General features: G+C 42.9%; 1 protein-coding gene across 2 annotated transcripts in view; it reads right to left on the minus strand.

Annotated features, from left to right (window-relative positions):
* The window catches only part of CNMD (chondromodulin), a 367,474-nt gene that overhangs the window by 122,265 nt on the left and 229,812 nt on the right, over positions 1-15,397 (minus strand). The window contains exons 1-2 of one of the 2 annotated variants that reach the window (XM_063952892.1): positions 14,240-14,472; positions 12,614-12,754 (exon numbers count right to left, since the gene is read on the minus strand). In XM_063952892.1, the coding sequence (XP_063808962.1) occupies positions 12,614-12,754; positions 14,240-14,311 (213 nt within the window). In that variant the 5' untranslated portion in view covers positions 14,312-14,472. Of the gene's footprint in view, positions 1-12,613; positions 12,755-14,239; positions 14,473-15,397 lie in introns of those variants that run through there. The other variant, XM_063952893.1, reaches the window with a different exon arrangement.

The following is a 15,397-nucleotide window of genomic DNA, read 5'->3' on the forward strand; positions in this document are numbered from 1 at the left end:
AACACTGTGTGTTCCCACTACAGTTACAGGGATTGGAAGTAAGGTCCTTACTGCATTACAAGTTGGGACAATCACAGTACATTTAAGAATTGGAGGAGAAACAGTTGTTACAGATATCCAAAATATGTTGTACGTGCCTGATTTAGGAAGTAATCTAATTTCTATCAGTGTACTAGAGATAAAAGGCTACAGAGTCCAATTTCAGAAGGGCAAGTGTATGGTGCAGAATAAAAGAGGGACTGTTATTGCTTCAGCAACCCGATGCAACCATCTATATGTCCTGGACACTGAGGAGTGTACTGCAATGATGGCTACTGATAAAAAACACTCAATGGAGCTGTGGCACAAACACTTGGGTCATCTGGGATATGACAATGTCCAGAAACTGCTAGATGGAATGGTGACAGGGAAACCGTGAGCAACGCTGAAAGACCCATGTGTGAGAGTTGCATAAAAGGCAAGCAAACTCGCAACCCATTTCCAAAGTCAGTTAATAGAGCAGAGACAGCATTAGCTCTAGTGCACACAGACGTGTGTGGTCCAATGGAGGAAGAATCAATCAGTAGCTACAGGTATTTCATGACTCTCATTGATGACGCCACAAGAATGACACACGTGTACTTCCTTAAAGAGAAGAGTGAAGTGGTCAACAAAACTGTGGAATACAACAACCTGGTGGAGAATCAGACGGGTCTGAAACTGAAGATCCTGAGATCAGACAATGGTGAAGAGTATGATAACAAAGTCTTAGCCGCATTTCTTAGGAAATATGGCATAAAGCATCAGCTAACAAATGCCTACACACCGGAACAGAATGGCGTGAGTGAGCAGGCAAACCGCACAATTGTTGTGCGAGCATGGACATAGCTAAGTGATGCAGGCCTGGAAAATAAGTTTTGGGCATAAGAATGCCAAATTGATTTCTCACAAATATTTAAAATGTCCGCTCTAATATATATTGTAAATGCCTGCACCTCTTATTACCATATACGATAAAAGTGCGCTGTACATCGCAAAACACTGTATCCCATAAGAGAAAACAATACACCCACACATTATCTGAGTTCCAAAGCTCATTGAAGTATATATTTGCTATTAAAAGGATATGGATTCAATATATATATATATTACAAAGTACAGTATACCTATAGTTACATGGTTACACTCACACAGTAAGCAGTTAAAACATACAATTACATACAGTTTCAGTTACATGCCAGCGATACAGTTACCATATCTCTCTCATATAAATTTGTCCCTCCATATGACTCTCTCTCTCTGTAAAATCATGCAAGACCTCCATCATCGTCTCAGACCTTACAGCCACTCTCAGACCAAAACAAAAAAATGACTTTCCTGTGTGACCAGCAAAATGTGTTAACTAGTTTCTGGGGGAGGGGTTCATGATGAGTCACTATTCTCTTTGTATATGCTGATCAGGTTCAGCCTTGAAGACATCCAAAGGGCTGGCCTAAGTTCCCTGTCCACTGTAACATTCATTGTTCTAACAAAAGTGATTTTAGCTTTTATACATGTAATCATAACTATTCGCTGCAATGTCCTACAACTTCATAACAAGTATCAAATTAATCTACACATTAAGCTGGTTGTTTTAATAGTAAATATGACAGGTCTATCTTGCTTCGTTCAAATAATACACATTCATGACATTAATTCATTAGATAATTTTAAATCATCATGATGTCTGGCGCTTGATATTATTATAATTATGTACTATATGAAATAAGTGTCGAATCCATCTCTGTGGCATGTCCGTGTAAATGAGTGTGTTACCATATATGGCTGTGCTCGCTGCGCGTATTTGCAAGTATAGCGACTTAAATGTGTGTAGTTTGTATGTCCTCTTTATGTAATATTTTTGACTTCGACAGTCCACCCTTTGGCAGTAAACAATAACTGCCATCAATTATTAACATAAGAAAAAATATTTCATACAATAATCGGTGACCTAGACACAAGTATGTATGCATTTCGCAAATCAGACACTTTACTATATTTGGGGAAGACAGGGAGGAGGACGAGACATCCTCTATATGCACTCGGCGGTCACGGGACCACTGGTTGGGTGTGGGACAACATTCAACCTATAGAGTATGCTGGGACAGTGCTTTGGCCTATAATGTCTGATTTGCATCGAACAATTCACACATACATGTACCTACGTCTTTGTACACTGATGTTTGGATTCAATTGAGGTTCTGCTGGCTAGGTGAAGAAGACACAAACAAATCGTGACAGTGACATAAAATTTTCATGATCTACATATTCCTATCATTTTCTGAACATTGTTTCCATTTCTGGAACGTATGCTAGGTCTGTTTAATCATTGAACAAGGGTTATAAGTAGTGTCCTTCCTAAATAACGTAAACCTTCGGAGTTCAGTGAGAGCCACTCATAAACCTTTCTTCCACATATATTAATGAGTTCTTTATCTGCAATGTGTGAATAGCCATTGTCTGACTGTTCCTGATTACCTCTGAACTCCATAACTACTAGAACTTTGACCTTTCTCTGATTTTAACAAACTGATCGGCTAATCCTGGGATCCTATAAGGAAATCACTCCTTCCTACAGAACCAGTTCCAGTCCCACACTCGACTCCTCATAAAAAAAAAACCTTGCAAAAATAGAATATCCTGAAAGAAAATGTTTGTCAGCGGGAAAGAGAGAAAAGAGAAATAGAACAAAACAACTCTTGTTCATAACAAATCAATTACAATGACTGGTCTTTCTGCAGTCCTTTAGTATGCTCAGGTAGTGTTCAACAGTGCCGCCTCTCAGTCTTCACGGAACAGAGTCTCTGGTGATACTTTTGCGATCTCTTTGCCTTGCTCTTTGAATACACAGTTCACTTGGAACACACAGTTCACTTTGCTCTCCACCTTGCTCTTTGAGCACACAGTTCACTTGGAACACACAGACTCGATGAATGTGAGCAATAAACTACTTTGTCACGAGTTCTCTCCGGGTCAGCGACCTTCTTGCAGTGGGACGAGTGGACCCAAGTCTCTCTTTCGGCGACCTTTAGTGCTGTCAACAAATCTTGGTATGGTCCTTCCCACCTGTCTATTAGGCAACCTGAGCGTAAGAGCAATCACACAGTCTCTTGGTTCACAATCAAGACAATTAGCATTTGGCATACCAGCAATCAACAATTTTAAGTTCTTTTGTCAAGTTCTCAAATGCTGGCTCATCTCAACGAGGTACTGTACTGTCACCTCATTGGTGTATTTCTGATCATTGTACGGATCACTCATGACATGAGGTTGTCTTCCAAAAACAACCCCAAAAAAACACAAATACCAAAACCAAAACAAATTTTGAAGAGGGTGATTCGTCGAGTAAAGATCTGGGAGTGGTTCCGAAGCTACATAATACTAGTGGCAGTATCTATGATCACAATAGTACAATTTCAAGCTTTGCTCCTACTTCAAGGGGTACCATTATCTACACACAAATTTCTGCGCAATTTTTCTTTGCGGTAAACACAGCAGCATCTGTGGTGGCAGGAAATGCCTCTACCCAGTTTGAGAAAACATCAGTGCACACCAATACATAACAATAATTCCTAAAGGGTGTTGACTGTACGAAGTCGATTTGTATTTCCTGAAAAGATCAGTCTGCAGGAGGGATATGGGATGGCTCTGTTGGTATTGCTTTACCAATATTTTTCCTCAAGCAAGTAAGACAGGTCATTGCTCTCTTACCTGCATGAGAATAGAATCCTGGCGCACACCAGTAGACTCTCATCAGCCTGCACCTACCCTCTTTGCCTAGATGAGTCAGACCGTGTGCCACCTCAGCTAGACTTGGAAAGTATGCTCTGGGGGCAACTGGCTTACCGTGTCCACCTGCCCACAGTCCTGAGGACTCTTGACTATACCCCTTTGTCCTCCAGACTGCCTCTTCCTGCAGGGAACACAAATTTTTGTATCTTAATTTAACTATCATGTGTTTGCAATGTAGAGTACCATGAGCATAACTCAAAAAAAAGAAAAAAGAAATATCTCTAGAGGAGAGAAAGAAGAAGAAAATGAAAAAGAAAATGTCAGGTTTGTCATTCACCAACAGGCATATCAGTGTCTATACAAAATTTCCCTTCACCAGTATTCCCATTCTCCACCCTTTGTGCATGACAAGGCACACTGCAGTAATACTGGTGTCATCGTGCTGTTGAGATATACTGGGTTTGGGCAGAACTCTGAAGGACCTAGGCATGTGGAGTTTGAACTGTACTTGGGTCCATGTATTGTACCACCCTGTGTGAACGCAAAAGATGAAGAGGAAACTATAGAGAAACAGATTAGAGGTTGGTGACAGATGAGTTTGTAGAGGTGGAGAAGATTTTATAAAAATTTGACAACTGGATTGGGCACTACGAGGAAGTGATTCTCTACTTGGTCTACTCCCCTTAAAAAATTTTTTTCTGTGTGTCTTATCTCTACTGGGACTATCCCAGCCATCAATCCAGTGTCCTGTCCATCCTAAGTTCATAGGGAACTCGGTATCTGTGAGTTAATTTCCTCTACCTGTGATGGACATGAATCTAGAACAGTGAAATGTAACATTAGTAAGTTGCATTTATTCTGTTCTTCCCATTAACTGAATCTGTGTTATCTAGATGGCTTATGATTCCTTACTATATGTCCCTTGGTCCCGTCTATGTGTTTAATAATGTGGCTTTTGTTTTCTGTCTAGGGGATCTATATTGACTATGTGTCCTACTACTCCTACAATCTCTGGCAAAATGCCCTTCCTTCCTACAAGTGTAACATATTATTGACCATTAGGGATCTGGGAGGTCTATCTTGCTTCGTTCAAATAATACACATTCATGACATTAATTCATTAGATCATTTTAAATCATCATGATGTCTGGCGCTTGATATTATTATAATTATGTACTGTATGAAATAAGTGTTGAATCCATCTCTGTGGCATGTCCGTGTAAATGCGTGTGTTACCATATATGGCTGTGCTCGCTGCGCGTATTTGCAAGTATAGCGACTTAAATGTGTGTAGTTTGTATGTTCTCTTTATGTAATATTTTTGACTTCGACAGGCAGAAGCAGTATCTACTGCAGCATACTTAAAGAATCGTGCACCTACAGTAGCCGTCAAAGGTAAAACGCCACTGGAGGCGTGGTCCAGGAAAAAGCCAAGTGTCAGTCATCTTCGTGTCTTCAGGAGCAAAGCTTTTGCACATATACCAAAGGAGAAAAGGAAAACTCTAGAGCCAAAATCCATAGAATGTATAATGATCGGACACTGCGAAGAAAGCAAAGTATACAGACTATGGGATGTTACAAGTAAATGTCTTCTTAAATCCAGAGATGTGGTATTGTACGAGACAACACCACTAACTGGAGCAGTGGAGCAACAAGAAAATGTATCATTGGATGTTCAGGCAGCAGAAAGCGTGTCTGAATCTGAGTGTCAAAGCAGACAAGTCAGGGAACAGAAGTTCCATGAGGAGCAATAAAGGTGTTCCAGCCAAGAAATACAGTGAGGAGTATGCAAACATAGCTTACTGTGAACCTCAAAACATACAGGAAGCAAAGTCAAGCAGTGATTGGACAGAGCGGTAGTCAGCAATTGATACAGAACTGTCAGCACTAAATGATAACAGTACATGGACTATGGTTGATAGACCAAGCGACCATAAAACGATTAAAAACAAGTGGGATTCCTGCAAGAAGTTGAACGAAGACGGGACAGTAGCTCGTTATAAAGCCTGCCTTGTTGCCAAGGGATATACCCAGATGAATGGAATCGATTACGGAGAGATATACTCACCAGTCGCAAAGTATAGCACCTTAAGGTTAGTGATTGCTATTGTTACACTACATGATCTACTGTTATATCAGCTAGACTCTGATTCTGCATTCCTAAATGGAAAGTTAGTTGAAGAAATTTACATGGAGCCACCTGAACACTATGATATGGACATATTCCAAAATGGGAATGTTTGTCTCTTAAAGAAGTCACTTTATGGCCTCTAGCAAAGTGGTCATTGCTGGTATGTAAAGTTGGATGCAGCGTTACTAGAAATTAACTTTGTTAGGTTAGAGACTGATCACTGTCTATACCACAAAACTATCAAAGAAAAGTTGTTCATCATAGCTGTCTATGTGGATGATTTACTTTTGGCAGGTCAAGAAGATCACATCACTGACATCAAGCACTAGCTTAAACAAAGATTCAAGTTGAAAGATCTAGGCCCTGCAAATCATCTATTAGGTATGAAAACAGGGCCGTCTTTCCGTATGGGCTCAATGGGCTCTTGCCCAAGGGCCCAGGAGTATAAGGGCCCTAGGTTGATAGCTGAGGGTCCCCTCTTTCCAGGGGTACCAGATTTTTGCAAATCGGACCTGGGGAACCGGAGATATCCAACTTGAAAGTAGTGGTCCTCATCCAAACCTGTTAATTGCTCTTCCCAGCCAGATATCCCGGGTTCTGTCTGACTTAGAGTTTTTCTGAGGCTATACTCCTAAAGCTGGGACTCTCCCCTTTTTGTGGACACTGACAGCTTGTCTCTACTATGCCCAGAACCAGAGATATCAGCCTTCCAGCAGCCGGTCCCTGCTCCAGCGCCACACGCTTAATATGCAGTTTTAGATTTTCATTGGTAAATTGCTCTGGCTCCTGAACTCTGATCCCCAAGTCACCAGAACCTTCTGAAAGATGGGACTCCCTGGTTTTTTAATCCCATTCAAAGCTAAGAAATACATTTTCAGAAACTTGAGATATCTGCAGTCAAGCAAGCTGCCCTCCCACCGGAAATTGATAAATATTAAGCTCACTCCACTATCCACCCCTCCCCTACATATTAAACACCCCCTACCATCCTGGTCATGTACCAAGTCGTCTTCATTCAGCCCAATGCCCCTTCTACAGTTTAGCCCCATCTGTGCAGTAAAGGAGTAATTAGCAGAAATTACTGCTCCAGGTCCTACATGCTGAGTGGAAGATAGAACATCCCGTACCGCCCGCGGGACATCAAGGGCTGCCACTGATAGCACTCCCCACCCCTACCGCTGGAGGATGGGTAGGGGGCCCAGTACATTGCTGTGCCCAGGGGCCTACACAGCTGTTAAGACGGCCCTGTATGAAAATTGTACAAAACCTGCAAGAGGGAACTGTCACAGTTGACTAACAAACATACATTGAGGCAATAATATCCAAGGACGGAATGACAGATGCAAAACGAGTAACTACTCCCATTGATAAAAGTACAAAGATGTCAAAGCCAGTTCGCAAATAATCCTGGGAGACAACACTAGATTGCAGTAAAGGGAATACTAAGGTAGCTCAAAGGTACAAGTTCACTAAAGCTGAGATTTACAAGATCAACAGATACCAGTTTAAAAGTATTCTGGGATGCCAACTGGGGATCAGATGAGGATGATAGACGTTCTTATACTGGATACCTGTTTGCACTGGCAGGCACAGCCGTAAGCTGGGCAAGTAGAAAACAACCCACAGTTGTTCTTTCTACAACAGAGGCAGAGTACATGGCGCTCACAGAAACTTCAAAAGAAGCGCTTTGGATAAGAGAGACTTTATGTGAATTAGGTCTTCTTTACCACAGTGAGATCATCAACAAAACGTGTGATAACAAGGGATCAATTGATCTTTCTTGTAGCACAAAGCATCGTGGATGGCTAAGCACATTGCTATAAAACATCACTTCATCCGTGAGTTGTTGGAAAACAAGTCCGTCAATGTGGAATATGTTGCAAGTGAAGAAAATATTGCCGACATGTTGACAAAAGGACTGGCATCACACTTGTTACATGCATTCCTGATGGAATGTGGACTAGAATATGGTTAATGTTGATTTATTCTTACTGTTTTGCTTCACATTATGTTTTTAATTACAGGAATGACTTTGATTTGTTTGATAAAATGTCATGTTCTGTAAATTTGTAACCGGAGACAGTGTTAAGCAATGGGGAGTGTTAGGATATGGTGCGCTCTGTGCCTGTCTCCTTCTACACAGCAGTCTATGGGAGATCCCCTAGTGTCAATTCCCTAGTGCCAGAGTCACTCGGAGGCGAGCTATGTGACGTAATCCCTGCTCTTCCATCTTAGAGTGAGTCAGAGAAACTGAGTCCTGGTGTGTGCAAGCGTGCAGAGCTGAGACCGGGAGCGGATCTCAGCTACAGAGACTCACAGCGTTTCCACTGCATGTATCGCAGCTCCGGAGCCGACGCTGAGCCGGGGGCCGCATCTTCTCTACAGCGGGAGTCAGACTGCATGGCTGTGCAGTCCTCAGTTCCTTACCACCGGAGACAACTCCTGATAAGTACAGCTACCACTGCTGTTACCTTGTATGATATAAGCGCCCCTAATTGCCTATATCAGTATTATATATGAGTCACCTGTGTTTACTGAATAAACCTGCATTACTGTTTAAATCATTAAGTGTGTGGACTAACATCACTGCACCAGGCAATTCCAATACACTCTGCTAACACTAATACCTTTTGGCTATTGCCTGCATGTTCCTGATTGCAGTGCTGCTGACGTGGCCGGGCGGCAGCCCTCTTTCGGCTTCTGATCCTTACAGGAGGCAAAGCCTTAGAATACTTTCCAAAAACTGCCTGCATTTTGACTGTTGGGATCTCGCCAGCATTCTGTATGACAGGATGCAGTACCCAACCCTTCTCACACACTCCATATTTTATTCACCTGTCTACAAAACATTGTACTAAGGCTGTGCAATAAGTATCCGAATGTGCAGTACATAGGTAGAGTAGACACAATTTGACTGTCTGGTTGTGAACTGTATTCTTTTGTGAAATGTCAAGGCAGAGAACCGTATATAAGCAGCACTGTACACCGAAGAAGTCAGCATGTTCACTTCTGTCACGTACTCGTTGTCGAGCTGAACAGAGGCCACTGTAGAACCATAATCTTACACAACTATAAAAGTGGTCTGCGACAGCAGGAGAGTTTTGACTGACTGCGAGCTGCTATTGGGTAGGAAGCACCGTCCCAAACCACTGTGTTTGAGTGGTTTGCAAAAGTTTGGCACAGTAGACAGTCCCTGGAAGATGATGGGTGCTGCGGCCTGTGTCTGGCATCACCAGGGTAACCATGGCCCAGCTAGAGAAGGAGAGAGGCATCTCATCGGGATCCATCCATTTGATACTCCATGAAAAGCTTGGCCTGTACAAGGTTACTGCACACTTGGTGCCCCATCAGCTGACTCAAGAGCAGAAGTAGGCTTGGGTGACTTGGTACCACAACAGACTGGCCAAGCTCTGTCTGAGTGATTTTCAGTGGTGATGAATCCTGGATCTACAGTTTCGACCCTGAGACCAAACATACAGTTGGCCCAGTGAACCCCAGTTGGGGGTGTGCTGCCACAGAACTTCCAACGTGAGTGCAGCGTGTCCAAGTAGATGCTAGCTACTGTACCACTCACGGAGCAGTGCACCGTCACTGGGGTGCCTGCTGCATGGCTGGAAGCCATTTCCAAGTGTCATCCTAGCACTCATGCTTGTTGTGCCCTTCTCCATCATGATTCATGACAATGCACCTGCCTATTAGTCCAGGAAAGTGGTAGATTTACAGGAGCTTGATCATCAGCTGTACAGTCCAGACAGGGCCGGTTCAAGGGCGCTCTGCGCCCCGGGCAGCAAAAAAGGGGCATGGCCTAATACAGGGGCGTGGTCAGTTACGCCCCCTGTACATTGCTAGCGCCGCTTGAATGCTGAGCGGTGCGCGATGACGTCATCGCGCACCGCTCAGCAAAGTTACTCTCCACGAAGGGAAACTAGACGCATAGCGTCTAGTTCCCTTCACAGGAGGCGGACGGGGACGGCAGCGGGCAGCGGAGGCGGACGGGGGACACAGCGGGCAGCAGTGGCGGATCTTGCCACGGTGCGGCGCCCTCCGGATGGCGCCAGCACCCTCCGGAAGGCGGCACCCCGGGCAAAAGTCCTGCTTGCCCGTGGCAAGATCCGCTACTGAGTCCAGACCTGGCCCCCTGACACTTATTTTGTCCCCATAAATCAAGCTCAAGATATGTGGGATTTGTTTTGAGTCACCAGAAGCTGCAGTGGAGACTCTCATCCAGCATATACTTGCGTTGGGTATGGGATGCCGGAGGCTGGGATCCCGGCGGTCAGCATACCGATGTCGGGATACCAGTAGCTAGAATGCCGGCAGTGGGGCGAGCGTTATGAAGCCCCTTGCAGGCCCGCTGCGCTTGCCACGCTGTAGGGACAGCCCCTGTTAGCCAGGATTCCGGCTGCCGGCATTGTCAGTGGTCGGGATTCTGGCGTCGACATCCTGACTGCCTGGATCCCGACTGCCGGCAATGTAACTACATCCCATATACAAGATATACCTGCTTGACCAAGTGAATTGAGCACGTGCAACTTTGCATAGACTTCCCTGGAGAAAATCTGTGATGGTCAATTTGTTTGTAGATATAATACTTTTGATGCATCCCGAAACTTATTGCACACCTCGTATAAGCTATAGTTGCAGCAAACGCTCGGTTTGATTCTAGTTTGGTTTGAGGTCTAGACATATTAGCATAATACCCTGTTACAGTTACCACAAGTACTATACACTGCGTCCTTTTCCACTGTTAAATGGCAATAAACAAATTAGAACAATGATGATGTATGATTGTTAGGGGAACAAAGATCCATTAAGCAGCGGAAGCAAAAAGATAAATATTCTCTCATTAATCAATTACCAGAACAGTTGTATTTTCCCTGAATTTCTCAGTTGTTCATTTTAGCTTATTACAAAGGAAACTACAAATACAATTATTTCTGTGTTATTATTGCTTTATATTGCTCAATAATAATTACATTTACCATATTTTAGACACACAAATAATATATATATATATATATATATATATATATACACTAACATTATATCCAATCTAAACTTTCAGCTATATTGCAAATAGAATTTTTTCCACACAAGCAATATTATGACCCTCCTATTGCATACAACAATGTCATTATCATTATTATTATGAAAGTATTTACACATTCTACAACCCACTGGATATTGGGGGCCTAATTCAATATGTGACGCATCAGCGATGCAATCTCACACTGCCAATTTTAAGCCCAATGTGCACGCTCAGGTCCGGATCCACACGTGTGCGGGCCAGCCAACACGATCACATCACATTGATGCGAACACCTCTGCCTGACCTCTGCCAAAACGGGGGCAGGTTAGTGCCATTTTCGAAGCGGACGCGTGATGTCACACTCAGCCGCTGCGACTGAAAACATGGTCGCCCTGCGCCTGCCTTCGCATCCAGGCTGAGCAGGCAGGGGGCATCCCTAGTTTAGCGATGCGATCGCAATCGAATTGCAATTGCATCGCTGGTGGACATTTGCATGCGATCGTCATAAGTTGCCAGGTTTGCATTTTTAGCAAAACTTCAACATATGCAGAATAAGGTCCTGTATCCATTATATTCATTTTCATCTGAGATTCCTTAATGCGAATCTTTCTGATTTAGCAGGGATCTACAGGATAAGACTGTGCAATTGATAAATAGCGGAATAAGGTCAGTAACAAGCCTCCATGGTGTTAGTACATGTGTCAATGTAATTTCATGTACAGAAGACATCATGCCCATTAGCCTGTTTGTGGAACAGCCTAGCTGGTTTAGACATACTGGAGTACATTCATGGCATGATGCTGATGGGGAAGTAGCTGGCTGATATACAAGAGCTGATTGAGACCGACATAAAAGGGGCTTTTGTCTGCAAGCAGTCACCACTGATCCAGCGCAGCCTACAGGACCATAAGCAGCAGAGTAAGAGTAGGCCAACCCTGTGCATATCCCTTACAGGCACATCACGAGCGCTCACATTTTATATGGAACAACACAATCACTTAGTGAAAAAAATATTGTTTTAAATACTTGTATTTCTTACACTGAGAAAGAAACAGCAGCTTTTTGCTTGTGGCTAATTATTACTGTAAAACTAATTATTATGACAAGTCACATGCTTTTCCACACCGTAACGATAATGATCCATTTTAATTATTTATGTATTTTCGTTGCCACCAATTAAGTATTCCATCTGGAGTCAGGTTAAATAGTCAGGCTGAATTATTATTATTTTATGTATTTCTATGTTGCAGAATATCCTGAAATAAATAAAAATGTCAACTCTTGTCAGTATGAATATGAACACAGCTCATGCATGTAGTACAATACCAGTAAACACATCAAGATATTAATTATATATGAATATAACATAATGTTTACATTTTTTCTACGCCAGTGTTCTATTCATATCCAATTAAGTAAATTGGCATCATATTCCATGTTATTATTGGAATATCTATTCCGTGTGTAACGATCTATACGGCTAGTAATTTCTGTTTAGACTGAGTAAGAATTTCTCTCACTAGTTTGACAAGTAAAGGGAATAGGCTCCATCTAAATCAACATCTCATAACTTCCAGAGACCACCACCTGTGCTGTTTGGGAGTACAAGCCTCAGTGGGAGCAGATAGTACAGATGATCATTGTGTGAGCTGTACTCTGACATGGCAAACTGCTAACACAAGGAGACTTGTTTGTTCACTTACATGCTTGTCATTTACTTTCCAGAAATAGAAGGCACCGATAGCTCCAAACAGAAGCAGAAGAGCTCCGGAGATAAGCACCACGGCTCCGATTCGGAGGAGACGGCCACTGCTCGATGGTTTCACTGTAACTGCTGTATATGCCTACAGTCAAATGAGGCACAGCTGTCATAAAATACACAACATATATAATACAACAATAGTGCAGCCTTGATTGTAAAAGTTTGCAATGATTGAGGGTTATTAAACCAATTTTCAGTGCTTACAGTAGTAAAGAAGGCTTGATGGCCTGGCCAGTATGCAATACCTGGCAGTCATATACTGATGAAATACTGTATACACTACAGCAAGATCAGGTTTATCTACAGTGTGTTGGATTAGTATATTAAGAGGATCACTTTCCCCTATAATGATTTCATAATGTACATCATGAATCCTGCAGCTCTTTAGCTGCTGTGGAACCACAAGTTCCAACATGACATGCTTAGACTTGTAGTTCCGTGACCGCTAGAATACCACAGGCTGTCAACCTATAAAATAAGGTACATTATATAGGGTGATGGAACTTCACTAGTGATATATCTTGTGGTACACTGCATCTACATTATCTGTTGTCGTAGCAGTGCCCCTGAAACATCAGTCATGCATGTTTAATAACATGACAATCATATGCCTCTAACACATTGGATGGTCTGTAAGTCTGATACTGCAAGTCACGTTATTAACATCATGGCTAGAAGCAAAGCTAGTTTCAACAACAATAACATTATATTAATAGCAAATGTACTCCAGTACTAATCTCTGCATTTGCAGGTGTTCAGGGAAATGATCTCATTAACCTTTCTCTGGAGGTAAACAGAAATCAAACACTGGCCTGCTGAATATACTCCCAGCCATCCTTGCATGCATGTTCACATTTAAAACTTATCTTTATGTAGGTGATATGGAGAAAGTAAATGTGCAGTTTAATTAATTGCCCCAACCTTTCCAAGTTTATGTCCTCTTCCCTCATAAGCCAAATCCCCTATAACCAAGACAGTATTTCGTTCATTTCACTGTGCTTTGTGTGCATCCGTTTATATACATTATGTCGTATACATACGAGAACCTGATGTGTAGTGAATTTAACTATTACACTGCTAACATCTGATGCGGCCCTAGCCAACCTAAGTCTATGTGGTTTTCATGGACAGTGTGAGACTGCCAGTGCATGCTGCAACTTCTAGTTCCACAACACCTGGATCGTCACACATTACCTAACAAGAAGCTGCTGCGTTTAAATTTAAATCACAAATATACACATGGTGTACTAAATTATCTACAGGACTATACTGTAGGTGGGAGATCTGAAACCTTGAACGTAGTTTTAAACAGACTTATTCACAACATAATACTGTATTCCTTGCCTCAAAGCCAACTGGTTCCATACTCATACTGGTCACATCTTCCAAATGTCATCTTCAACATTTTCATAACATATATCTGTATCTACAACTTTGTCTGTCATGTGGATTTGATTTGCATTGATTCACCACTTCCAAAGTGCATTGCATTCCCTGTACAGAGACCAGTGCAGTGAAGGTGGAGGTGTATGTAAGTTTGCAGAGTTGAAGGTACAATGTTACTCACTGGAGGAAGACACTGCTCCACGTCTTCAGGCCCTGCCAGGGCAATGGGAACTTTCTCCGAGAACTCTGCCATTGTGTACTGCTGGTCCTGAACTGAGCCCCCAGCCCAAGCTTAGCAATCTCTGCAGGACAGGAGATAACCACTCCTGTCTGTCTATCAAACGTGCCTTGAGCACCTGCCCACCTACCCCTAGCAGAGTGCCTGTACGCCCATGTGGTGCCCTGTCCTCCTCCTGTGCATTCCTCCTCCACCACTTCTCCCCCCATCTCCTGCATGTACACACACACGCTCCATTATTCCTCTCAGTTGCTCCAGAATGTTCCCTCCCTCATGTTTCTGTAGTGTAGGATCAGGTGTTGTCCAGAGTAAATACAGCCAAGTTTTTTCCCCCTAATCTAGACAGCAGCACCATTCACAGAGCTGGCTGTCCTCTGCTTCCACAGGGGTCTTGCAGGAAAGGGTGATGCAAGCAGGATGTTCATGAGGCTGCTCTGAGCTCAGAATATATAATACATTTTGGATGTACACAGGAAAGTATAAAAATAATGGCAGTTGTCTATCACAGAGCTGGTGCAGGGTTGGCTCCAAAATAAAGTGTTCACAGAATTTGCCTGTAAAATGCACCTACAGTATCTGCAGAGCTGCATGGATCCCTTACGCTGGCCATACACTAGGTTGATATTGTGTATGAATATATGATTTTGATGCCTCATATGATACATCGTGCATGTTTTAGGTACAATTACGATGCGATGAGATGCGCGGTCTCGCTGGTCGAATGTCGCATCCGCAGATCATACCTACAGCCTACATTATCTGTCGTAATCGTATGCACATCGTACCATGTTTTATGCACATACGATGCATTGTATGATTTTGAGTGGAATTTCCCTTGACTTTTTTCTTATGAGGCACACAATTAATCGTTTAACGACGGGTCGTTAGCACATTGTGTGTCACTCGTGTGTCCGGGACTGCCAGGGAGCTGCTAGGAGGTTGAAGGGAAATCGTGATATGACTCGCATCGGATGCGGGTCATCCTGATGTATAGCCAGCAAGTGCAGCTCTATATGTGTATGTTCAGACAAAGCCAGATTAAAACTTTACACTTACCTTGAAAAAGGGTCTGGAACAGACCTGAAGCGCGTTGGTGCAGTG

Source organism: Pseudophryne corroboree, chromosome 2, assembly GCF_028390025.1.
Source record: "Pseudophryne corroboree isolate aPseCor3 chromosome 2, aPseCor3.hap2, whole genome shotgun sequence".
NCBI classification, from domain to species: Eukaryota; Metazoa; Chordata; class Amphibia; order Anura; family Myobatrachidae; genus Pseudophryne; species Pseudophryne corroboree.